This window comes from Rhipicephalus sanguineus, unplaced genomic scaffold, assembly GCF_013339695.2.
Source record: "Rhipicephalus sanguineus isolate Rsan-2018 unplaced genomic scaffold, BIME_Rsan_1.4 Seq294, whole genome shotgun sequence".
Lineage (NCBI taxonomy): Eukaryota > Metazoa > Arthropoda > Arachnida > Ixodida > Ixodidae > Rhipicephalus > Rhipicephalus sanguineus.
The window spans coordinates 103,780-130,736 of record NW_023614957.1 but is presented as its reverse complement, the minus strand read 5'-3'; the positions used below and the strand labels follow the sequence as shown (position 1 = coordinate 130,736).

Below are 26,957 nucleotides of genomic sequence, written 5' to 3'. Positions count from 1 at the left end.
CTCTGGCGTGTGAGGGCGCTCGCATCGCGGGAGCTCGGCGGAGCTCCCGCGTGTGTGGAGAGAGCGTAGGAGAGGGTAGGTGCAGTTCTTCGTCGCTCCTTCTCTCGCCGTTCGCACTCTCTCCTCCGTGCGCCACCGACACGGCACCGCCGCGCCACCGTCAATGCAGTGCGCTTGAAACGCTTTTGTAGCGTTTGCGCTGCCTTGGCACAGCCTGAAAACAGCGCGTTCTAAACGCGTTTGTGCTGCATTGAAGGCGGTGGCAACATCCCTGAGGTGATTACGAACGCACGTAGGAAGCGTTCGTTGAAAGAGGCGCCCAAAAGGGAGACACTTGAGTGCGTCGATGTGTCTAGCTTTACGCCATTAAGATTACTACGCCGTGTACTTTCGGCGCAAGAAATGCATTCGCATTTCCTCACGATTTCCTTCGGGAGGTGGGGGAATTTTTATTTTGTCCGTCTTTGTATTCATACCCGTCGAGGTGGTCTTGTGGTAATGGCGCTCGACTGCTGACCCGAAGGTCGCGGGATCGAATCCCGGCCGCTGCGCCCGCATTTCATGGAGGCGAAATGCTGGATGTCCGCGTACTTAGATTTAGGTGCACGTTGAAGAACCACAGGTGCTCGAAATTTCCGAAGCCCTCCACTACGGCGTATCTAATCATCGTATGGTGGATGTGGGACGCAAAACCACAGCAATTACCACTATTATCTCTCTATTCGTTGCATACATTTCCGGTCATAAGCATAAATGCCGGAGCATTTCTAAGCCCAACAAGAAAACTGTCCTTTCCCGTAAGTCGACATCCGCGATAATTACATAAATAAAACAAAGGAAATATTCTTGGCAGGGTCGAGTCTGCGCCGGGCAACCATGCTCCGAAGGCGGGTGTCTTGATCAATGGGCTGAACACTTAGCTTGTGGAATGTGAATATATCCGAACGATATGAACACCTACTCGCGTTGCAAAGCACAATGAAAAAATAAAGAGAAAAAGGCAGCACTTGCTATGAAGGCGTCCTTATATTCCATGGTCGGGAAATGAAAGCCCTCTCAAGGACGACATCCAAAGCGAATGCGGAGGATTCTGCTGATCAGGAGAATTTAGACTGCAAAAATTTAATTCCGACGAGACCCCGACGAGTGCTAGAGCAAAAATGTAAACGCCATTCGAATGCCTCCCGAAACAACTGCCTAAGGAGTGATAAACCGACAATAAAACAGTGTGCTTACGCATCACGTATACAGCTCCCAGCAGATTATGCGTGGAATTTTTTAATCGTACCTTCAATGAGCTAGAGATTTCGATGGCTGGCGCGGCAGCATAGTTCGCGAAAAGCCGCCGCTGAGTGTACACAGAATCGCGGGAGCACACAAATGCGGCACTCGAACGTGCGCAGGCTGCTTGCATAATTGTATTGGGAATTGTATTGCGTAATTGCACTGGGAAAACGGCGCAAGCCATTTTCCCAATAATTGATGCTCTCGCAATAGTGGGATTGTGGGCGATCAGCCGTTCCTGCCATGACAATTTTAAGTCTCATCGGGGTGACTTGTCATTTCTCATTGCCACATTTCGTAGTTTCCTGGTTATGAACGCATGACCATCACAGTTGGTTGTAGCAGCTGAAGCATTGCGTGGCTAAGCACTGTTACGAGTGGCGTCGGTGGCCGACGCGGACCCAGGGGTTAGCGTGGAGCTGAGCGGCGGGAGTCGTACCGCAGGCCCAGGTGTCGAGAACAGCAGGAAGCAGAGGCAGAGAGACCGGCGTTGAGGAAAACTTAACAGACGTTTATTTACAACATCATAGAGGACAGGATCGTCAGAACGGCATCAAGTCCGGTCGATCCGTCCCGAGCAGACGCTCTGCCTGCTCGGGACTCCTTAAAACTCCGAAACTCCTTAAAGGGACTGACACCAACTTTTGTGGTACCCGTTTTCTTGAGTGTAATGGGAAGCTTACCGGTCAGAGCTTCTAATCACGGAGTGGTAACGCGGAGAACGCCGTAAAACATTTGTAATCAGAGTTTTTCGATCTGCAGCGATTATGCAGTCTTAATATCACATGCTGCAAACAGTGAGAGGTGAGCGCGATAGCGATTATACGCCAGCAGTGGTGACAAGTTATGCCCTAAGTATAAAAGGCAATGTTACGATTGCAAAGCCTGCGGTGCCGCGACTACTGCTTTCTAGCCTATTAAATTATTTTACAATAGTTAGAGCGTTTTTCTGGGGCTTCTTATAGAAGTACTTTGGCCGTACACAGGTCGCTTTATCACATTTTAGTCAAGCCAAGCTAAGCTAAGCCTTCGAAACGAAACAAGTGGTAGGACACACCAGCAGTGCTGTTGATGAAGTGGTAGCAATCCTCCACAGAACAGTAAGTCGATGGCATTTTGCGAGCAGCAGCGTAAACTCGCGTGCTACTCTTCAAAAGTCCGATACGACGAGAGCAGACGAGAGTCGAGCTACGCGGGAAACGCCGCCGGACGCCGCGCGCATGCGCCGCAGCCTCCGTTTCACTGGAAGCCACGAAAACAGCGCCGCATCTCATGCTTTACTTCTTTTACCTTAGAAACAAACGGGAATTGACAATAACATACATATTCAAATTTTCAGCCCGTTCTGGTGCGTGTAAAAGCATTAGACTACGTACAACAAAGTGCTTAAGACTGCATCACGAGCGCGCGCCTCCAGACCGGCCGTGACTGCATACGTCTGGTTCATGGCGCTCGCGCTAGGCTGCGCGACATGCCGGTTTTTGTTACTTTTAAACGCGATTTAAAAATATAAATCCTACTCAGATCGCGAAAAGTATTCTGGAATCTGTCACTATAATTCACGGCCTTTTCATTTCCACCAGGATCTAATCACCCGTTCTGGCCAGTTGTCGGTCCCTTTAACCAGAAATGTCCAATCACAAACGTGCTTGCTTTGAAGGGTCCGTCCCTCCGGCACATAGGTCACCGCCCCCAGGATCGCAAGCCAGGGACCACTGCACTCTCACTCTCCACGTTCGACCAGTTCGGAAGTCACTTCGGGGAGCTGAAAAGTTTTGACGAACAAAGGCACCAGCTTCCACCAAACACACTCGTTGCAAATACGCGTTCCACGGAGGAGACCCGGCTGAAGGACTTGATTGCAGTCACCCTTGCAACATACAGCCGGCATTCCTCGCATACTGGAGAGGCCCGCGCGTAGCTGCCACCGTGCAGCCGAAGAGCCCAGCTGAGGGAAAGAACGGCAGGCGTAGGTGACAAACCCGTTCTCCGCAATGAAGGGGGGGGGGTCCAGAAGCGAGAGGACTCGTTTGGGGACAGCTGGCCCAGGACCTTCGCATCGGCTTTGTAACAACACGTGGATGAAGGACCACTTCCCGGCATGGAGGATGGGAACAGTTAAAAGAAAGAAGAAAGAAGAAAGAAAGAAGAAAGAAGAAAGAAAGAAAGAAAGAAAGAAGAAAGAAGAGAAAGAAAGAAAGAAGAAAGAAGAAGAAAGAAGAAAGAGAAGAAAGAAAAGAAAGAAAGAAAGAAAGAAAGAAAGAAAAAACATGACGGCTTGCCCATTTTCCCGGTAGGGCAAGGCGCTGGAATTTTTTTTTGTGTCTCAGTGGCGCGCTGCCTTACAGCTACGCACAGTAAACTGGCCGCCATCTTAACTGTTCGAGCTAACCTTCGTGGCCCCCTCCTTCCCGTGTAACTTTCTCTGTGGCTAGACATTTCACAAAGCAATATGCCGACATTCACAAGGTAACCACGAAGCCTTGAGTGATGAAATAGCGAATGCGACAATTGTCTGCATCGATAAAAACCATAGAAGACGCTTTCATGCAGCAGGCGCGTCTCGTTAGGCCTACTTCTATCCTCTGTAAAAAATGGAACGTTTGGACGTAAAACCCCGAAATTATAGTTATATCAAATGACGGAACAAACGAACATACTAGTCAAAATTCATCACTGACTGGCATATGTTGTTTCAGTTTCAATACACAGGCTGCAAAAATGCGCTTCAGCTAACACGTAGCAAGCTTCAAAAGATCGACGTCATCGTTACGTGAATGGATCCAACTTCAATAATAATAATATAATAATAATAATAATAATAATAATAATAATATAATAATAATAATAATAATATCTGGGGTTTAACGTCCCAAAACCACGATATATTATGAGAGACGCCGTAGTGGAGGGCTCCAGAAATTTCGACCACCTGGGTTTATATAACGTGCACCTATTTACGTCAGCGGCAGGCTCAAGTGCACTCTAGGTCAAGGCCAGAACGCCATTGTAGATCTGCGCATTCAATCAGACGGATGTGGTCTTGATAAGCTTTTGTAGCGGCTTGTAAAGAACGTGGTCTGTTTGTGTAGCTGTATAATGAACAGATTTCTAATAATTGTTATTCTGGTTTAACGCCTACAAAAAACGATATGATTCGGAGAGACGCCGTAGTGGAGGGCTCCCGAAATTTCGACCACCTGGGTTTGTATAACGTGCACCTATTTACGTCAGCGGCAGGCTCAAGTGCACTCTAGGTCAAGGCCGAACGCCATTGTAGATCTGCTCATTCAATCAAGACGGATGTGGTCGCCTGATAAGCTTTTGTAGCAGCTTGTAAAGAAGGTGGTCAGTTTGTGTAGCTGTATAATGAACAGTTTCTAATAATAATTGTTATTCTGGTTTAACGCCTACAAAAAACGATATGATTCGAGGGACGCCGTAGTGGAGTAGAAGTGTGCACGGGCTCCGGGTAGCCCGACCCGGCCCGGGCTCGGGGGGCCGACGTATTTTCTCCTCGGGCCCGGCCGGGCTCGGGCTACTTGGAGTTTTATCGGGCCGGGCTCGGGCCCGGCGCAAAGCCCGACTCAAGCCCGAAATATAGAGAATGAGTGGGAATCGTTTTCCAGCACGCATACAGCGCCTTTTCCGTGACCGCCCTTTACCGCTTTTCCTTTCCATTCGCTATTTTAACAAAAGGGAGCAGGTATCACTGCCTCTGCTGCACTCCGACAAACAGAGAAGTAACCCATTGAGCTAGTAACGGCGCCACGCGACTGTTCGTGTTAGATTTAATGCCAAACCCCATATGAGTGAAAATGCACGCGACAGCGACGAGCGACCCGACGTAGATCACCTTCGTGCAAGCTGATTTGCATGGGCATACGCCATACACGTGACGGCTTTGGCGAGCGAACTCCATTGTTGCTGGCATGAGGCCGTCTACATGTATAACAAAAGTGCCGCGCTGTCGCAGGTATGCAGGGCAAATAAAATTCCCAAGCTTGCCAGGCTCGCAAAAAGATATTAGCAATCCGGCGACGAGTGCAAGCAGCGAACGTAACTTCAGTTCGGCGGGCTACATAATGCAAAAGCGCCGCACTTCGTTGAAGCCGGAATCGTTGGACTGCTTGCTGTTTTGCACGACAATTTGTAATCCGTGTAATAGAGACTTTCGTCAGTTCGTTTGATCATATTCGATATGCTCAATAAAATGCCAAATTACCGGAAAACGATGTTTTGTTTTCGCAGCGAACCTTCAAAAGCCGGGCCGGGCCCGGGTTTGTGTTTTCGTACGTCGGGCCGGGCCGGGCGGGCTCGCAGCCCTTTGCCGTCGGGCTCGGGCAGGCCTTCGACAAAGTCAGCGGGCCCGGGCCGGGCTCGGAAATACGGCCCGTGCATAGCTCTATAGTGGAGGGTTCTTGAAATTTCGACCACCTGGGTTTATATAACGTGCACCTATTAACGTCAGCGGCAGGCTCAAGTGCACTCTAGGTCAAGGCCAAAACGCCATTGTAGATCTGCTCATTCAATCAAGACGGATGTGGTCTCCTGATAAGCTTTTGTAGCAGCTTGTAAAGAAGGTGGTCTGCTTGTGTAGCTGTATATTGAACAGATTTCTTATAATAATTGTTATTCTGGTTTAACGCCTACAAAAACGATATGATTCGGAGGGACGCCGTAGTGGAGGGCTCCCAAAATTTTGACCACCTGGGTTTATAAACGTGCACCTATTTACGCCAGCGGCAGGCTCAAGTGCACTCTAGGTCAAGGCAACGCCATTGTAGATCTGCTCATTCAATCAAGACGGATGTGGTCTCCTGATAAGCTTTTGTAGCAGCTTGTAAAGAAGGTGGTCTGTTTGTGTAGCTGTATAATGAACAGATTTCTAATAATAATTGTTTCTGGTTTGACGCCTACAAAAAACGATATGATTCGGAGGGACGCCGTAGTGGAGGGCTCCCGAAATTTTGACCACCTGGGTTTATATAACGTGCAACTAAAAACGTCAGCGGCAGGCTCAAAAGTGCACTAGGTCAAGGCCAGAACGCCATTGTAGATGTGCTCATTCAATCAAGACGGATGTGGTCGCCTGCCTAACTTTTCTAGCAGCCTGTAAAGAAGTAGGTGTGTTTGTGTAGGTCTATAACGAACTGATTTCGGAGAATAAATTTATGTAGCGAAGCGTTCCTACTCAGTAACGGGTCGTCCTCTCGAGCGCCTTCCTCGAAGACGCACAAGTTATGGACGCACCGGGTGACACGCACTGCGCCAGCTCCCGTTCGCTCAGTGCTGTTTCCACATCTGATTCGTCACCCGCTGATTTATTTGGTTCCTCGATTGATGAACACCTTACGTCGGTCGAGCGTTCCCAGCTTCTATGCCTGTTGGAAGAATTTCGTTCTTCGTTCGATGTAGCACAAACTTCTCTCGGCCGCACGTCTGCTGTCACGCATCGCATCGACACTGGCGCCCAACCACCACTGCGGCAACGTCCATATCGCGTGTCGCCAACGGAGCGTCGTGTAATTACCGAGCAAGTCGAAGACATGCTTCGCCGCGATGTTATTCGACCCTCAAACGGCCCGTGGGCGCCTCCTGTCGTTCTCGTTGCGAAGAAGGACGGCTCTGTGCGGTTCTGTGTGGACTACCGACGACTCAGTAAGATCACCCGTAAGGACGTTTATCCCCTACCTCGAATAGACGATGCCATTGACAGCCTGCAAGGAGCAGAGTTCTTTTCATCGCTCGATTTGCGCTCAGGGTACTGGCAAGTCCCCATGGCTGATGACGCTCGACCGAAGACAGCGTTTGTCACACCCGACGGCTTGTATGAATTCAACGTCATGCCGTTCGGGCTGTGCAATGCGCCCGCGACCTTTGAGCGCATGATGGATACCGTTCTGCGCAACTTGAAATGGCACACGTGCCTATGCTACCTCGACGACGTCGTCGTTTTCGCCCCGGACTTCTCAACACACCTTCAACGCCTGCGGCAGGTTTTGACGCGCTTCAGCGACGCCGGGCTACAACTGAATCTCAAGAAGTGCCGATTTGCAGCACGGCAGCTGACGATACTAGGATACGTGGTGTCCAAGGACGGCATCCTCCCAGATCCAGCCAAGCTTCGGGCCGTGACAGAGTTCCCCAAACCTACGTCCGTCAAAGAACTGCGCAGTTTCGTAGGATTATGCTCCTACTTTCGACGCTTCATCCGAAACTTCGCGACTATCATATCACCGCTGACGAAGCTCCTTGGAAGTAACGGGCCCCTCAATTCGTGGTCGTCAGAGTGCGACGACGCATTCGCAAAGCTCCGTCGTTTGTTGACGTCTCCTCCCATTCTGCGCCACTACGACCCTACAGCCCCTGTACACACGGACGCCAGCGGTGTTGGCCTCGGTGCTGTCCTTGCGCAGCGCAAACCTGGGTTCCCGGAAATGTCGTCGCATATGCAAGTCGTACGCTTACAAAAGCCGAGACCAACTACACCGTCACGGAGAAAGAATGCCTGGCAATCATTTGGGCCCTTACAAAGTTCCGACCTTATTTGTATGGTCGCCCATTGATGTCGTCACCGACCATCATGCACTGTGCTGGTTGTCGTCATTGAAGGATCCCTCAGGCCGTCTTGCCCGTTGGGCACTTCGCCTGCAAGACTACGACATCCGCGTGCTGTACCGCAACGGACGTCAGCATGCTGACGCCGACGCCCTGTCGCGCTCTCCCTTGCCTGACGACAATGCCCACAACTCAGCGTCTCACTTTGTCGTTTCTTCCATCGATATTCACACCATCGCTACCGAGCAGCGCAAGGATCAATGAATTGCCTCACTGATAGACTTGCTGACTGATCAATCGGCCACACCATCCACTCGCTTGTTGCGTCGTCAAGCCCACCATTTCGCCGTTCGCGACGACCTGCTCCACCGACGCAATTACAACGGCGACGGCCGCCAGTGGCTACTAGTAATACCCCGCAGTCTGCGTTATGACATGTGCGAGTCGTTCCACTCTGATCCGCAGTGTGCACACTCTGGGGTATCGAAAACCTACCAGCGCATTCGCCAACGTTACTTTTGGCGAGGGATGTACCGCTACGTGGAGAAGTTCGTTCGCTCCTGCATCGATTGTCAGCGCCGCAAAACTTCAACGCACCTGTCGCCGGCAGGTCTGCAACCTCTACCTTGCCCTGACCGACCGTTTGGGCGCGTTGACATCGATTTATATGGGCCACTTCCCCTGACGTCCGCTGGTAACCGCTGGGCCATCGTCGCTGTAGACCACCTCACGCGATACGCTGAAACTGCTGCCCTCCCTGCGGCTACAGCGAGCGATGTGGCCTCCTTCCTGCTCCACCGATTCATGCTGCGTCACGGTCCACCCCAGGAGCTGCTCAGTGATCGAGGCCGTGTCTTCTTGTCGGAAGTCGTCGAAGCCATTCTCAAAGAGTGCAACGTTGTTCACCGCAAAACTACTGCTTACCACCCGCAGACGAATGGCCTCACCGAACGCTTCAACCGCACTCTAGGCGACATGCTCTCGATGTACTTCGCCGCCGACCACACGAATTGGGATGTCATTCTGCCCTTCGTCACGTACGCCTACAATACCGCTCCTAAGAGCACTACTGGTTTCTCACCATTTTTCTTATTGTATGGCAGGCACCCGTCGCACACCACGACACAATCCTTCCCTACAAGCCGGATCGATCTGAATGTGCGCCTATTTCTGCCACAGCCAGACTTGCTGAGCAGTGTCGCGAGCACTCCAAGACCTTTACTACGCATAACCAAGAGCGGCAGAAAAGCATTCGCGGTGACACCACCAGTTCTGTGCCCACGTTCCTTCCTGGAGCGCTCGTATGGCTCTCGGCCGGCCCCAACCACTGCACCTGGCCTCTCTTCCAAACTACTGCCCAAATACGAAGGCCCCTACCGTGTCATCGAACGCACATCCCCGGTCAACTACCTATCGAACCCATCGACCCATCTTCGGACATGCGCCGTCGAGGGCGCGACATTATCAACGTGGCGCGCCTGGAGCCCTACCATGACCCGCTCATAGTGACAAGCTGCTAGGTAGCCAGGCGGCTCCCTGTTAGTAGCCGGGGTAATTGTAGCGAAGCGTTCCTACTCAGTAATGGGTGGTCCTCTCGAGCGCCTTCCAGTGGGTCGTTCTCTTCTCTGAGAGCACGCCCCTCGTGCAGAGAGTCGCCCCGCTTTGACTGTCGCTGCCGTGCGCCGTCACTGAGTGCCCGTTAATAAACGTCTTGACAATTATTCTAGTTTACCGCCCCCCCCCCCCAAGAAAAAAAACAAAAAAAAAACATATAATTCGGAGGGACGCCGTAGTGGAGGGCTCCGTAAATTTCGACCACCTGGGTTTATTTAACGTGCGCCTAAATTTAAGTACACGGGCCTCAAGCATCTGCGCCTCCATCGAAACTGCGGGCGCCACGACCGGGGTTGCATCCCGCGACCTTCGGGTCAGCAATCGAGCGCCATGAGCGCTAGACCGCCGTGGCGGGTACGTACAGATTTCTGTAAAATTCAGTAATGGAACCCTTCCATTCGCTAAAACAGCAGTGAGGAGCTTACGGGTACTGCTGTGTTTTCTTGGTGAGAGTATACGCCTAGTGCGCACCGACGGAAGCGCAATAGGCGCCGAACTCGGTCTTTACTTTCGGGAACGCAAGCAGACGGCCGCCTTGGTTTCCTACGTCGTTGTACGTGTGTTTCCACGTTGTTCACGTTTGCGTAGTGAAATAAGCAACATTCGTCGTATGTGTGGTGGCCGAAACTTCAAGGGATGTCGAATAACAATTGATGGGGAGTGGAGTGCTCAAACACCTAAAGAAAAACGCGCCCGGAACACGGTTTTACTTACCGCAAGGCCTCCTGAGCAAGAACGGCGGAAGCAATGGATCGCCGCTGTTCGCTGGCCAAGGCGAGCCGTCGTCATTGTGCGAGTTAACACGTTGCGTCTTGTTCTAATGCTTTCGTTCTGCCATATCGGTGCTCGCTGGATGCACTCGATCATGTAGACACTGGTAGACGACCAAAGTTATAAGACTGAGCATGTGTTGGTTCGGTTCGACCGCCGTGCCCCCCAAGGGCACTTCGCTCAAACGTTCTCAAACGTTCTATATTTCAGAAGTGTTGTAGTTCGGGCGAGTTGGTCATCCATGAACTTAGCTTGTACTAGCGCGGTACATGTACCGCGCTATGACAAGCTAAGTTCTATATTTATTATTTACAGAAACAGAAATGCAGCAATGGTTAACTTCAGAAAGAACAAGAAGTGATTGACACGTCACCTTTGTAAACAAAACAAAGCGGATGTTCACCACGAGCTGTACCTCGTAGCTGGGTCTGCGCGACGCACCTTTGATATTCATTGGCATGACGATACACTCCACGCGGACGTTCGTTCTCCTCCGCAGTCGGTCATCACATGTCTCCTCGGCGACCCTTTTCAAAACTTGTCACTGCTCCCACGGCGTCATCTCTTGATACTTTACTCGCAGCACTAGATCATCAAACAACACGCCTTCTGCGGTCGAGCGAACGATACTATCACTAGAACGACGTAACTTCATCGTTGACTAACTTCTCACTGACTGACTCTCCGTCGCCGCGCGCTTGCATTGCTTGCATTGCCTGTATCGGCTCGCGCCTGGGTTCGGGAAGGGGAAGGCGCATATGATTCATCTGTGCGTAGCACAGCGAAAGCTAGGGAAAGGGCGAGATTCTCTCACCGGTTCGTCTGCGGAATCAGATGGCGCCGCTGGCGCTGCTTTGCTTTCTCGAATATTCCGATCTTTCGCGTGCGTTGGCTGAGTCGGTGGCGTCTTCTGAAGAGAGGGTAAGGGCGCGCTCTCGGCGCCTTTTATACTGTTTTTTTCGATGCGCGCGCTCTGTCGCGCACAAACCGTCGACGCCACGCTTTCATGCCGTCGTTCGAATCGGCGACGTGCGCTTAGTTAAGCGCTCGTTCATGACAAACATCGTGCACAAGTCCACTTTCGTAGAGGCCCGCGCCTTTCCTGCAGCTGCCAGTGCAGAATTAGTTGTCTGGCATCCGCACGAAGGGGAAATAGCAGCCGCGAACTTCATCCATCTCCTCACACCAAAGCTGCGCAAAGCGCTGTCGTCTGCTCGGCTTCCCGCACCTACTGTCGGCGGCGCCCGCTAGGTGGCTATCAGTGGCGCCTCTATAGGCGGTGCACAAGGCGTATTGAAACAACATTGCTCCCTTGTGCAATCATTTTTTTTTATTTGTCGAATAAAATGCAATAAGGAAGGCAGTGAGCGTGCATATTGATTTTGAGTAGCCTATTTACGCCTTATTCTAATGTTCACGCTGCAATATTTGATTGTGGTTTTCTTTGTTCAACTCAAGCTCACGGGAAAGACACTTCTTGCCAGAGCGATTTCGTGCAGGCAATTTATGTGTTACAATGCATTCTTCTTTTATTTCTCTTAATTGAATAGGAGCACTGGCCGCCAATAAAACGTGATGAAATCCTCTCTTTCCAGTTTCGTTTCATTAAGCTACACTGCGAACGCTACTACTGCTAACTGATCGGTAGTTATTATGTTGTACAAAAACTACGTCCTTTTTTTTACGTTGCGGGGTTTGTGTGGCGTTCCTTGGGAAGAACCACATCGCTCGGCTGCTGGGTACGAACTGCTTTATTTGCAAAAGGCGCCTGTTTGCGAAGGCACGGTCCCTGTGCTGCGTCCTTCGTGAAGGGGAAGACGTAACCCAATATCCCTTTCGCTCTGCCCGCGGGCTGAGCGACCGGAAGCCGGTGCTTGCGAGTCCCGGAGCGGTAGGACGCCTATTTGGTGGGAGCGGCAGTGCGTCGCTTGTAGAACATCACACTTTTGTTGCTCTTTGCATACCAGAAACTTATGCAGTAATATCTGAATTTTTCGCTATGCACGTAAAATACTTTCTAGATTATATGGCGGCGATAATTCCCTGTGGAAGTGTAATTGTTCGTTTATCTTTCTTACTTCGGACAGTATGCATTATACGGGCCTGTGTAGCATACATCTCGATGAACTAAATTGATAAAAATACATCTGTAGGCGTGCCGTTCAGTCGGCTTAAAGGGCTCCTAAACCACCCAGAGTTCGAAATTTAGCTGGGTGTGACAGTTGTGCACGAGTCTACAACCAATACGTAGTCTTGAGAGTTTTTAGAAACGGTGCCGTAACAGCGCAGTTACACGCGTTTGATGACCGAAACGCTGCGATGGCTCGTTTCGCTCTGTCCTTCGCTACCCTCCGTCCGTCGGCTCGTCTCCTCTCCCAAAGCCGCTTTGCCCTCCTTGCCGAGTGCCCCTCCCAGCCTCACGTGATATACGGTTATCGCTGACGTGCTCTTTGAAACAGCGGGAACTTCCGGTTGCCGCAACTCCGGGAACTCCATGCTTCTCGGTTGCTGCTGTGTCGGCCCGTGCTCCGAGGAATCGTGCCGGTATGGGCCCTGTGTTGCGCGCCCGCCTTCAAATGATCGCCAACATGATGGACCCGTACGGTGACACGTGTCGCGGTTTTCCGTTTTTCCTGTCGGCCCTTTTGAAGCCAAGCAGCGCACACTGATGCCTGCAATCCATCGCAGAACACTGTCAGACTCAGTCCGCTCAGCTTATCAGTCCGCTAGGCGTGACTGTGCTGGTACGCTAGCGATCTGCAGGTTGCGTTACGTGCCGCAGTTGCCGATTCGAAATTGCGCGCACGTTGGCAATACGAAGAAGAGCAAGGAGCGCGGGCAGCTGCTTGCAGACTAACCGGAAGTCGTAGGTTCTCGTTCGACCAATCGAAGCATCGCCTGCATACCACATCAGAGATTCAACATGTTCCCGGTTCCCGTCACAGACGTTACTAGGGAGGCCGCAAAGGCCCCGAAAGGAGAAGAAATTGCGCCCGCGGCTTGTAGCGCTACCACGTGTGGCATCGTTGATCGTGACGGTATTCTGTCCACGAAGCGCGTGCTTGCTTGAAATGTTTCAAAAAATATCGGAGGTGGTTTAAGGGCCCTTTAAAAACATATGAAGAAAGCGTTGCTCCTCGACGAGTAAAGCAGTAAAAACTGATTACAGTCGTATTGTCTGTATGTGACGATAATCACGATAATAATAACGAAAGCGCGGTGAAATATGCAGTTTTATTTATGCTTTCAGTAAATTTATACGATTTTTAAGAAGAATAGCATACATTGCAGAGTTGGGATAAAACGTGACTGGTGTCCACTATGATTTGTACTGGTGAGACATAGAGAAGCGCTGCGTCAGCTGGAAACGATTTGTGTTAGTTTGAGATTTGTGGAGCATATATCAGTGCTGCACTAGCTAACGAACTCGCAAGAACAATGACCTACATTGTAGTACTGTTTGTGTATGCAGAAGTATTGATCACAATTGCTGTGCTTTCAGTAAAATTGTAAAAAAGGACTAATTTTTTTCGAGGCATTTCCGTCACGGAAGTGGCGTCAGCAAACCGGCGCGTGGGTAGCTCAGAAAGAAATTAAGAGATAACTTTCATTAAGCTACCCGGCGGGAAATCGAACTTCCGATTAAACGAAAATTGAGCAAGTAAGCTCGACCTGGTGACTGCTATGCTGTAAACGCATGCACATTCCTAGGCGCGAGCGCATAATATGTGCTTCCCATAATGACAGGGATGGCACCAACCCCTAAGAGCTGTGAAGACACCTACAGCGCTGAAGTACTGAGGAGTGTCTAGGCGCGGTACGGTGAAGTCGTAACCGCGCCTTTTAGTTCACGGGAAAGAAGTATTAACCCATATATGCCCAAACTCAGAAAAATTGACAAAACAAACATTCTTTTTTCACAAAAACTGTACTTCTACTCTGAAACGAAAGCACAAGTTCTTTATTTACTGCCAGGTAAACGCAACACTGGTTTTCAAGCCGTCCTATACATGTAGGACACTGGGCATTAGGGGTGCTATGGGCGGGTGTGGTACGCCGTGAAACATTTCACGTGCACACCGACATTGCACTTCTTCCACTCCATGACGTCTTACACACAAAGCACGCGTTTGGCCGGAGAAAGCGGTCGGCACGTGGCAGCATGAAAAGCAAGCAATGTCTAGGCTTGCACACGTTGAGAATGAGGCCCGCTTGATGTGCTGTAGGTGGCGCTAGTCATCAGCTAAAGAAATAGCGATGTTAGAGTGCACCAATGAAGCGTCCTATATGTAGGACACTGGGCATATATGGGTTAAGCAACGAAAGCAATGCACTTAACCAAACATCTATGTAGACAGAAGGAAGCACAGTTAAAAGAAGAAAGCAATACTGAAAAGATCTCATGAGGTGGGTTCAAAAGGCGCGTTTCACTTTCGCGTTATGAAGGATCCAGGAATAATCTTTCCCACCATTTAGCATTGCGAAGTGCTGAACACATTGTACGTGACCACGTGGAATGTACGTGACGGTAACCCTCGACGTTTCGATAAGGCTTCAACGAGGCGAATCGGTATGGCGCGGTTGTGTTTACCGCGCTATGCCTTTACGCAAGAAACACGATAATTGACCACATCTCTTTTTTGTTCTTTGTGTAAGAGTGCAGCGCAGTAAACAGTAGGATGTTTCGGTTTTGCGTGCATGCGCTATGAAAATTTTTCCCCCCCCCCCCCAGTGTAGGGTAGCAAACCGGACGCGCGTCTGGTTGACCTCCTTGCCTTTCCTCCCTCCCTCCTCCTCCTCCTTCTTAGTAATGCAGAGAGGCGTTTATAGTGAGAGGAAGCCCTAAACGTTGTTCTGCGCTATGCTGTTTCATACGTCAAGGTGCAACGCTATGGAAGCTATGCAAAATGTGTCAGTCCGCATGTATCTCGCTTGTATTTCGTGTTTGTAAATGCTGGTGATATACCGAGTATGAGCCTAAGCGTGAGGGATCTCGATGAGCTGCAAATGAAACACCGAAATACGAACGTGGCCTCCACGATTGGCTCCGACTGCGCGCTGCCGGAGCTAATCGCGGAGGCCACGATACGAAAAAGAAAGAGCCGCTAAGCGATCCAGAACAACCTACTGACAACCGTATAAACAGTGGGGTCTGTTTACTTCTAAGGCACCTGGCATCTTTCATTACTCGGCCTAAGAATGAAATGAAAGTCACATTGCAGGTGGTAAAATTAATTAACTCTTTCTTGGAGCGAACGCATCTACTGCAAGAAGTTTCGCCAGCTTCTATAGTATCTGATGTTTGAAACGGAGTATAGTAAAACACGACACTCAATTCTCGACGAACCTCAATCACGTCTCTTTCTCAACATTGCGCAGGCATATATCAAAAGGGGCCCAGGCGTAACAATGACGTCAACCAACTTGCCGTTGCCTGTGGGAGCGGTTGACCAAGGAGTCGTCGGCGTTGACAGCGTTGGCAGCGCCGCAGCAGTAGTCGCGGCGGCCTTCTACAACTTCACTGCGGATTTTGTCGAGTCCTCGACACGGGCTAGTGGGAGGCAAAACATGCCTTCGAGGCGTCAGCGTGTCGGTGCTGCGTCTCCTAGCCATCCGTCGGTGGCCATTCAGGTGCTGGACTTCCTCAACGCGGTCTATATGCCAGCCGTCATCTACCTGGGGCTCGTGGGGAACGTGCTCTCTCTCATCACTTTCCTCTTAACCAAGCTGAAGAACCGCGCCTCTAGCCTTTACATGGGAGCCCTGGCCATTTCCGACTCCGGCTTTCTCATCATACTTTCGTTCGCCTGGCTCAACGAGCGTGGCATCAACGTGAGTGATGGTCGAGTCCTCATTTTGACAGCGGAGCTGTTTAAAGCGGATGTTAATTCCAGGGCATTGTCTATGTAATGTCTAGGTAAATCCCTCGGTAATGTATAGTGTCTCGAATACCGGTGCAGCCATTAGGGAGTTTTAGCTTGTAACGTATACTTCTTTATGATTACCGTTACCGGATTACGTTTACCGTTTTACCGGAACTCGAGTTTCAGTAAAGTTTTTAGCTGCCCAAACGTAAACCTTTACATACGCACGTAAACCTTTACGTTTGCGCAAACCACTAAATGTGATAACAGCATTTAAACTACATTTAATTTAGATAACATTGAATTACGCTGCGGCAAAATCATTAGAGAGGTCTTTAGCGTGTGCAGTATCCCGGTATAAGCGAAGGGGTGTAGCAATACCAGGTTACCGGGCGATGGTGTCGACATCTTGTGACGCTTCTCGCAACCACAATCATGGACACGTTTGTTTTCGCTTAGTGTTCTTGAGGGGAAAAAATGATTAAAATGGCAACTCATTCGTAACAATGCCGCTGCAAAGCATTTGCGTTGGGAGTAGAATGCCCTATGTTTCTACAATAACAATTTTGTACTCGCCTGATACACCTTGGCCCTGCTATATGGCGCCACCTATCCAGCCTGTCAGCGTCTTTAGGCCTCTCACGTTTGCGGATTCGGTATTCTACGTCGCTCTAGCCTCGGTAATCCGGCTGAAATAAGGTGATCTTAAGTGGCGCTCGCACTTCAGCTTATTTTGACTCGGCGGCGGGAGTCTCCGCGAAGCGGATATCGCGAGTAGCCACGAACGAAGGTGGATTTGCGAGATAGGGCCGTAAACTTAAAGCCTATCCGGCGAGTAGTTTACGTTCCGTAAACGGTCGCGCATGCGCAGATTCCACCCCGTATCCGGTAACATGGTAACGTAAGAAGTATACGTTACAAGCTAAAACTTTCTATTATCCCTTAGTATGCGGTGTTTCATACCCAAACTATAGGTTCATTAGGTACGTTTACTCCTGGCTGACTGAGGAATTTTGAGTTAATCCTGAGCAAACAGTCTTGTATTATAACTTCCGTGGAACGTGTCTGCGCAACTTTGTACGAACCGTCTTGAATTACACTGCCGTGTCGTTTTTCGCTTTGCGGACTGCTGAGGACTATCTGTGTAAGGCGGCAATTGTGTCTGCGCGAAGAGCATGCTCCGGGAAAACAGCTGGTAAAAACAACCTGGCAGCTTTAATGCTGCGGAGATGTAATGACGAAAGACCTCATGTGCTCAGTGATTCTGTACAGTTCCTGCTCACTCACGGACGCCACATTTTAACGCGATCGTTTAACACCGAGGTATATCCCCGGGGATCTCGTCCGCACTTTCCCGCAGCTGCGAGAGCACAAGCCTTCGAGAGGGAGAGCGTGGGTAAAGCTAAGTGGTGAGAAAGAAACAAGTGCAGCGACTGAGAGAGAAAGGTTTTTTGTGGAGTGGGCTAAGGTTGGGAGTGGGTGGGCTAAGACAGCAGATGCAACGCTTTGGCGTAGATGAGTGGGTGGTGTGGAGACGAGAGTCAGGAACGGGGGGGCGAGTGGATGTCCGGGAAAGCGGTCGACCATGTACGCGCGCTCACACGTGTGGCTGGTAAGAAAGAGCCGAACGTTGGTGAAACCGGATGAAAGCGCGCTGATACCACCAGCTCCGCTAGGCTGCGCATTCTTTTAGATGTGAAGCCTCTTATGCGGAGTTCAATCCAGTGGTGGTGGCGGTGGTGGTGGTGGTGGTGTGCGCGTGACCACCCTTACTGCGCATGCGCAGCCCTCTCCAAACACCTCCTCTCCCTCTCCACTCCCCCTCTCCCATCCCTCTCCACTTCCCATTTCCCCTCCCTTTTCCCTTTCCTCACCCTCTCCGCTTCACCTCTCCCTTTCCCCTACCACTCTCCCCTCCCCCTCTCCTCTCCCCTTGAAACGCGGGCTCTACATGCCGAAACTGCTTCGCATCGCATCAGGTCCCCTTTAGCGGGAGATGTTTTTTTTTTCATTTACATAAGTATCGGTCCCAGAAGTCAAGAGTGGTCATGGACCACTTGGAAATTTTTGAGGATCCCGAAAACAACGGGTCAGATGCAACAGAGTGTGAGGAAGTTTAAGGGAAAGGCAAGCAGTTTAACCAGAATATAATTATCCATTGAATTGCATTCATGTACTTTATTTGGACCCTGACATTGTCATAATGACGTTGCGCTGCCTTCATAGGCTCTTCTAACATTCCATTCTCTCTATTCTCTCGAACGCTTGTCAACCTGTACTGGCGCTACCAAGTCTTAGTAGCTTTTGCATCGCTAACTGAAGTATTCTATAACACACCCTTTCTCCTTAGAAAGAAAATAGTAGTGAACTGGAGGTATTTGGCTATCTCTTTATTTCCTTTGTCTTTTCTACCCTGCACCGGGGAAGAACCAAGGGAGACAGGGAGGTAAGAAAGAAAGGAATGAGAGAGAAACTAAAAGCACAAAAGGAAAAACACCCACTCAAACACGTGAGATTTTAGTCTTTCCAAGAGTCCGGTTTATCGCAGGAACTTCAGCTGCACATTCGTCACTTTCTGGTTAGAAGCTCCACGTTCCGGCATTTCATTATCGATTGCTCGGACACCGGCTGGTCGTCGACGAGTGCTAACGTCGCTGAGAGAGACTGTCTTTGGGAGCAGTAGACAAACTGCTGCAAGAAGAACTGCGAGCTGGGTCACCAGCTCTCGTTGATGTTGTGTGAAAGCTTTTGTGTTTTCACTCTTGCTGCCTTACTACCATGGACGTCATGCTTGTAGCCATTGCAGAAGCATCGTTGTAAACATGGCAATGGCGCTTCTGCAGCCAACCAGCTAATCTATTTAGAGTTGCTACAAATAAAAAGTCCACAGTTTACTATCCGCACTATATTACGGCTCATTCATATAAATTGGCTGCTTTGCGCAGGTGTACCAGCACGGGCTCTGTCTCGTCACCGTATTTTTCACCTCTGTCTTCTCCTGCTGGTCCGTGTGGTTGACGGTGAGCTTTACGGCCGAGAGGTTTGTCGCAGTGCGCTACCCTCTCTGGAAGCTGCAGACCAGCTCTCCCAGCAGGAGACCACGTCTCGTCATAGGCACCACTGCGATTCTGAGTTTGGCTCTCAATGCTCCCTTGTTGCTGTTCGTGAGAGTCGGTGACGGAGAGTACTCTGACTGCAGCCTTCACCCCGAGTACGAGAGGTGAGCTTGACCTAAGTGATGTCACCGTCGTACGTCGTAGGTTACCTCGTGAAAACAACTCACAGGGTTCCTTATGCATTACCGAAAAATTACTCGAAGGCGAAAGCCATCTTTACTTTTTCTTCTCAATAGATTGTATTGATTCCCCCACCACTTAAAGTTTTCTGCATTTGCTATCGTTTTGCCCTGCCTCAGGAATGGGTGACATTGCAAGCTTTCTGCACCTCATGTGCCTAGGGATTGGCCCACATATGACCAAGTGATGATGTCGCGCGATGACGTCATAACGTGCCGTCTATGACATTATGATGACGTCACACATTTTAGGGGAAACTTCTCTTAGTCTAACCTTGTCACGTCTCCGTTGTCCGGCGTAACCACCTTTGCAAACTGCCCACTAACTACGTCTTTGCAAACATCCCACGACACCCTCACCGTGATCCAATTACGTTCACCGACCATAAGCCGTATAATGAGGTGGAACGGAGCCAACTTTGCAAACTGCCCACTACTTCGTCTTTTGCAAACATCCCCTACTGACCCCTCACTGATCCATCACTTCACCGACATAAGTCGTTACAATGAAGGGGAACGAAGAGCCACGTCTAGCTACCTTTTACGAATAATAAAATTTCTGTATAAATATAACGTTTTTCACGTCTTTGATGATGTACTGGGCTATCCGCTTTGATTACTGCCTGGGCGAAACCAGTGAGATTTCGCGGTGGGAACCAGATTGCTTCAGGAGCTTCGCCCAAGCGTTCACATTTCACCCGTGGATATGGCTGTTGATTTTTGTGGTAGTGACGTTACGATCACTTCTAGGGTGGTCATCGCAATTGATATTTAGATGCGAAGCAGCTTTTGCGCTGGGCTTTGTGAAAGTTCCATTGGCAACCGTCGTCTTTCTAAACCTACCATAGCCTCTGTAAATATTGAGGCTCGCGCTCCGCGCCAACTAGGAGTCTTCTTCTTCTTGTTCTCGACGCCTTGATGATGATACGTGTTGATCACTTTAGGGCCCGGGCTCCGTATGCTGTCCTAGCTTGGAGTAACGCAGACAAACCACGTGTACTGGCACGCTCTACGCGTTCGGGCCTGTGTAAGGGGTTGGCAGACGCTGTGGGCCTTTCCCCCTTACACTCTCTCAGCAATCACGTGATGGCGTGTCGGGGAACGAGATTCTGCAGACGCGCGATGAACCCGCGTGGCGTGCTCCATCAAGAGTTTGGGACGGGTAATAGCAATCTACATGATTCATAGCATGCAAGGACGCGCTGGGTGCTCCACATGCAAGGACATACGTTAACATTAGGCATTTGCCCGTGATGAACAGAACTTAAGGTCGACCTATGCGCTCCTTCGCATCCCCACACTGGTTCCTTGAGGGGAGATGGTGAATTTTTTTGCAACACTCGTGCTGATACCGACGCTTACGGTCACGTCGTGTTTAGATGGAGCATCTAAGACTTCGCCTTAGTAAGTAAATTTTTTTAAATTCTGGAATTTTACGAGCCAAAACAACGACTTCATATGAGGCCTGCCATAGCGGATGGACTCCCGCAGTCGCCACCACGAGAATTCTTTACGTGCACGTAATCTAAGAACACGGGTGCTCTGTATACAACCCCCATTGAACGCGCGCAGTGTGCCAGAAATTGAACCCGCGTTTTTTCGCACTGCAAGCTTGACCCCTTAGCCGCAAGCTACTACTGCTACCCGTGAAATAATGCAACCAAGATATATAAGGGATATATCTAGCTCGGCTGGTTGGTTTCGGTTCGGAGCATGCAAAGTCTTTTTTTTTTTCCTTTCGATGTGGATTTTTAGGAACGTACCCGGAAACAGAAATCATAGTAAGACCTGTGAGCGTCTTAAGCTGTGGGTTCGTTCAATAAGATAAGCTGTGCGAGCTGTATGAGCAGATGATTTCATTTGCGACATTTGCGTGGCATTCTCGGACGCAAACCAGCTTTTAGAAAATGGTTGCTATGCCCTAATTGGTCTCTGTTATGCCGTACACGTTCATTATAGAAATCTTTCATTTTAGCCAGTTTGTTAACGTTTATAGGTACGCCGCACTTAATGTTTGTCACTGTAAAGTATGCTCATGTGCTTCAAGTTTGAAGTGTATAAACTGTCTAATGGTGATGCTCTTCCAGATATTTGAGGTCAGCGCGTACTCAAGAACTCAGAGAAACGTTATGAAGCTTTCGTGATCATCTGTTGAACCGATCATTCTCTCAGCCATTCGCCGAATTGACTACTCAGGCTTTGAATTATTCATACTTTAAGCCAACATATTACTGAATAATTCAACGAAATTGGTCTTAGAAATTAAAATTTGGGCGTAGGTGGAATAAATTCCATGAACGGTGTCATCGCGTCCCAAGAAATAAGACGTGCCCATCCGAAAAAAAATCATGCGCCAACAAAGCAGCTGTGTAATCCCAAGAGCGGTAGCAGTTCGCGAGATGAGCTTTTCGAAAACGTGAGAAAAAAAAACGTTGTACGTAATGACTGAGACGAAATTAAATTAATAGGGCTTGGTTAAGAAATGAGAATGCTTCGCAGAAACCCGAGAAACGTTTCTTTTTAAATGCGAGGTGATCGCCACGCTTAGAGAAGAAACAAAAACGCACATGTTGAATGTAAGCCAAGAGCTTAAAGGCTCTTGTTGCTTAAACCGCAGCCTGGATGAAAGTGAACGGTACACGATATGAGGCTTCAATTAATCAGTGGAAACAAAAGCTAATCCCGTTCACCGTGGTAGGCGGTGGTCTCCGCGGAATGGTAGTTTCTGCTTCACATACTCTCGCAGCGGCTTTAGAAAACGCACCCTGACCAAGCTATTCATCTCTTGGTGATGAGAAAAAATGGTGTCGTAGTAAAGTTGAACCTTTCTTTTCTGTCCCTTGCTGTTCTTTCTTTTTTTCTCTATTTATATATGAAAAACAGGGCATTAGACTCGTTAAAGCTGGCTTTCCATCTTCGTGAAAGTTAGTATTGAAGAAACACGTAACAAGAACAACTAGAAAGAATAAAGAATAAAGAAAAAAAAGTGTTGAGAGAGCTATATGCATATTGGATCTCTGGCGTGCAAGAATGGCAAAGTCTAAGGGCAGAGTCCAGGCATAAATGGTGGGCAGTAAGGTCCGTACAAAGGTTCTTCCCCTCGTCCTGATATGCCCACCTCAGATGATAACACTGACGGAGCTGTGGTATGAGAGCTCAAAGATTGAAAACGAACAGTATTAACATACAATCGTTTATTATATGCCAGGCTTGAATATGTCTGGAAGCAGAAGTCGTAAACCTGTTCTCAAATTTTGTAAAGCGGCAAATAGCTGTTCAGTAAAGAATATTTGCTACGAAAAGGTTTACATTTTATTTTCTTACGTTTTGACTGCAAGTATTTCAAACGTTTAGTTATGAGCGTATAAACCCGACTGCGCGATGAAGACATAAACTTTGTTTTGCTTACCTCGCCTGCAAAACAGTGCAACTTGGACACTGAAACAAAAGAAACTTGATTCAAGGCATTGCCGAGTTACTAAGTCAATATGGGAGCAAGTCAACTTAAATTAGGACAGATCGCCAGGTATGTTGTCGGTGATGTAAATTTGTACATACAAATTCGTTACATTTATATCCTAATTGCAACATTACAGGTAAAGACTACTTTCATGGACTTTTCCTGTCTGTCGGTTTATTAGTTGAGTACACAACAAGAAAACGAGCCTTCATAGATTCCCCCTTCGTTCTTGCACTGAAGTAGGCGTTCCTAGGTTCCTGTACGACTAAAATTGTTCGTCTTTTCTTGCATTTCAGTGCACTCTACTACCTGAACCTCTTGGACACGGTGCTCACCTTCATCTTACCGTTTCTGCTCATCTTTCATGAATTTCATGATTTCCCGCGCCATTTACCGGTTCTACGTTCGCTACAAGAGACAGCGCGCCATGCCTGACGTGCACATGGACTCTCATATCTCCAGCAGTAAGTGTAGTTCTCTATAACCCTTTAAGACACGCATTATAATCAACTGTCTATAAATGCGTGAAACTTACAGAATTGGATGCCAAGGTCCTGTAGACCAATTTAAGCAGTTCAAATGTTTGAATAATTGTAGTGAATGCTACAGCAATCATTTTTATTTACAATGTAAATACCTATCTAATTCTACTACACTCTTAATCAGGTCCTCATTAAATGCTGGTTGTATCCAGGAAGCCAGACAAAAAATCTGCGGTTTCCTGGTTATACCTATCGCTTTAACCGGGACCTGATTATGAGTGCAGTCAGTCATAATAATATTTCTCTATAAACCCATCTTACCCAGTTAAGACAGGCATTATGATCTACGGTCTATAAATGCGTGAAATTTACATAATTTGATGCCAACGTCCTGTAGACCACGTTAAAACAAGCTCAATTGTTTGAATAAATTGTAGTGAATGTTACAGCAATTATTTTAATTACAATGTAAATATGTCATTATTCTACACTCAATAATGTTATAATTCTCTATAAATCGAATTCAACGGCCCACTCAAATTCTGCGTTAGTTATCTGCGGGAAATGAGCATTTCTAATAAAGTACAAATATTTTTTTTTTCAAATTCCTGCCGAAACGTCTCACGTCCAACGTCTCGTCAAACGCAGTACTGCCTTCACCAAGCGATCGTGTGTAGCAAAGTATTTCAACCCGAAGTGATACAAACAAACTTTAGGCAAGAAGAGTTTTAATTTACCATTATCCCAATGCTCGTGGTCTCTTCTATGCTAACAGTGCACGGAAATGGTAAAAGCAGGTCGCGTCCTCAAATGAGGATGCCGTGTCGCAAAGGGTTACCACAGATACCACACTAGTATGATTACTATGCAACGTGGGGACCCAAGAACTATGGTGACCCACGACTAAACACAAGGTGCGTACTTACAGGCAAAACGAAGGAACCGAGAAGATATGCCAAGCTAATCCATGAAACCTTGCCTGGGTACCTTATCTCGAATGAGGTGCATGGCTTCTATGTACATATTTAGTTTACAGGTCATGAGAGTCGTGCGTGATGCGATCTAGCGAGATAGAAAGAAGCTTCGTATTGCATTCGAACTGTTTCTCAGAACTCATTTAATCAACGAAGGTGGCGAAATGAGCTCTTCGGCGGTCATAGTTGAAATGTCATCTAGATTGTGCTGCCAAATATAGACACAAGAAGAAATGGCGATGACGAGACAAGTGCTTGTCTCGTCCTCTTCGATTCTCCCTGTGTCCATGCTTTGCTGCGCTATCTAGATAAGAAATATCAGTCAGACAGTTCCGTTGTTTATTCTCAGGAAGAATATCTACCAACTCTACTCGTATGCTTCTGGAGAACGCGGTGAAACGTTGTACCAATAGCTCAATAACACGAAGGAAAAGATGCGATAGTTTTTATTAACCTATAGCAAGATACACCAAGGAAAATACACCAAGGAAATCACTATGGAAAGGAAAGCAAAAGCACCAAGGAAACCGAGAAAAGCGTGAGACAAGCTTTAACTTTTAATTCATTGCTAGATTGCAGTCAGATATACGAATGCACGCGCAAGAAATAAGGGAAATTGATTGGAATGTTTATAATTAACAACTATAACAATAAAGGTGCGTTATGAAGCAGAAAAGCCTACGGTTAGTATTGCGGAGAGAGAGGTGACAAAACGCAAAAGCAAAGCATAAAGCGATTAGCATGGTTACAACACCTAAAAAGTTGGGTTTATTGGTAATCCCAGCGACAACACCCGTATTCTTGATGCTGCATTAGTTAACAAAAATCGACTAGACGATACATGAGGTAAATGTGCTCTCTCTATAACGTCTCAGTTTACGGTACTCTACAAAGCTTTCAAAACAAAAACATTTCAACTAACTAACGTTCACCAGCGTATTTGAGGTGCCTTGTACTTCAATTTATGCAACTCTTACTCTGAAGTGGGCTTCTACGTGATGGCTTTCCTATTTTTTGTTTGTGTAGGTAAATGGTTAACTTAAAGAAAAAAAAATCAGCCCTTCTACTACTGTGAAGAGTGACGTCAACAAAGCCGTGACTATGGTGGGTCTGGTATAGTGAATATTGCTATAATGAATTTATATGGTACCATTATAGACTATATTGAGCGAATACAAAGACACTACTCAAAGCTCCCGAATTTTTTCTTCCGAAGGACGCATAATATTTAACCAACAGCGGCCAGTGGCGGTCTCAAAATAAAATCCTGTACTGCATAAGAAATTACGTTCTTCTGAAAACACAAAATGGCAGGACATCCGTTTGTTATACAGGTCGTCTTGTATTCGAAGCAAAACGTTCACGCCTTTCTGGCATGCCAGCGAGATCATACCCCTTTATGTTAACTTTTACGCCTGTGCATTTTTGCGATGCAAGTACGCTGGATTAGTCGAGTTATTCAGTCCGCCGAAAATTTTGTTTCTGTGCGTTTCTTGTCCGCGGACGCGATCCGCCATTACCTGTAGTCAGATAAAACTTAAGAAGTCCGGAAAAACCCGCCCAGAAGAGCGAAGCGCTGCAGCTGACCCTTCATCGACTGAAGAAATAGTCGCGCTAATGCACTCAGCAATGTTCCCCGTAGGCGGGGCCACCAGCCGCCCAGCTCACGACGTCGGTCCGGAGGAGTGCGCACTCATTGGCACAGACTTGTGTGCATCCGTCTTTAATGCGGAAATGCCGCAGACTTCTAAAGTTCTAGCCGACTATAGCCGTACGCAGTTTCACTGTAAAGGATTCCAGCAAAGTGTTGCCTGTGTTGCATATTCTGAAACATGGCCTCCATTTCTTCCCACCCCACTCCTCTCTTATTCAGCTTCTTCACCCAGTAGGCTCAATGGGAACACGGTGATCTCCAAGGATGGTACAATAACGGCGACCAGTGGAGGAGGAATCGCTCACGCGACTCAGATCAGCGTGACACGCATGCTCCTGCTGGTGTCCACTGTCTTCATGCTCCTGAACCTGCCGAGCTACGTCATGAGAATCTACGTGTTCCTGCTGTCCCTGGGACATTCGGATCTTCCTGATGCCAAGCACAGCTCCCTGCCTTACGTGCTGCAGCGCTACTTCATGCTACTGTACTACACAAACTTCGCCATCAACTTCGTCCTGTACAACGCCAGCTCTCGGATGTTCCGATCCACGCTGTGCGAGTACATGCAAGGCAGGTGGCACGCACTCCGAGAGTCAATGGCCGGCATTCGATCGAGCCTGGGCCGGTCTTCCACTAGCCAAACGAAGACATCATCATTTGAACAAGTGCTGGGCAACTACTTCAACGAGGAGCATTGACTCAGCGCTCAGTAATGCTCATCGTGCCACCTGACTGCTAACGTAATCGAAATCTATCGCGTCGGTACTCAAACGGCACTGTTTCCTTCCTTCAACATTTTCTCAGTGAAAACAGGACTGCAGGAAACGGAGGTGCATTCAAGGTTGCAGATATCAACCATATTATCGCTGGCAGGGCTCGGTGATTGGCTGGTGAAGAAAAGCGGCCATCCAGTCGCTTCAGTCATTGAATACGAGATGCTACGCCATAAAAGCGACTCGCTCGCCGATAGTAAGCGCTCCAGAACACGGCCTCTGTTT

General features: G+C 48.5%; 1 protein-coding gene across 1 annotated transcript; it reads left to right on the top strand.

The window, feature by feature from the left end:
• Nucleotides 1-15,659: 15,659 nt before the first annotated feature.
• LOC119376946 (pyrokinin-1 receptor) lies at nt 15,660-26,657 on the top strand. Its single transcript, XM_037646606.2, has 4 exons — nt 15,660-16,062; nt 19,040-19,314; nt 23,146-23,252; nt 26,179-26,657. The coding sequence occupies exons 1-4, from the start codon at nt 15,799-15,801 to the stop codon at nt 26,655-26,657; spliced, it is 1,125 nt and encodes a 374-aa protein (XP_037502534.2). The 5' UTR covers nt 15,660-15,798.
• The last annotated feature ends 300 nt before the right edge of the window (nt 26,658-26,957 follow it).

What these genes read in the sequence shown, in the direction of transcription:
- LOC119376946 (XM_037646606.2), top strand. Translation starts at nt 15,799, where the DNA reads ATGCCTTCGAGGCGTCAGCGTGTCGGTGCTGCGTCTCCTAGCCATCCG. An exon ending in TCAACGAGCGTGGCATCAAC is followed by an intron (nt 16,063 to 19,039) that starts GTGAGTGATGGT and finishes TGCTTTGCGCAG; the next exon opens with GTGTACCAGCACGGGCTCTG. An exon ending in GCGCCATTTACCGGTTCTAC is followed by an intron (nt 23,253 to 26,178) that starts GTTCGCTACAAG and finishes TCTCTTATTCAG; the next exon opens with CTTCTTCACCCAGTAGGCTC.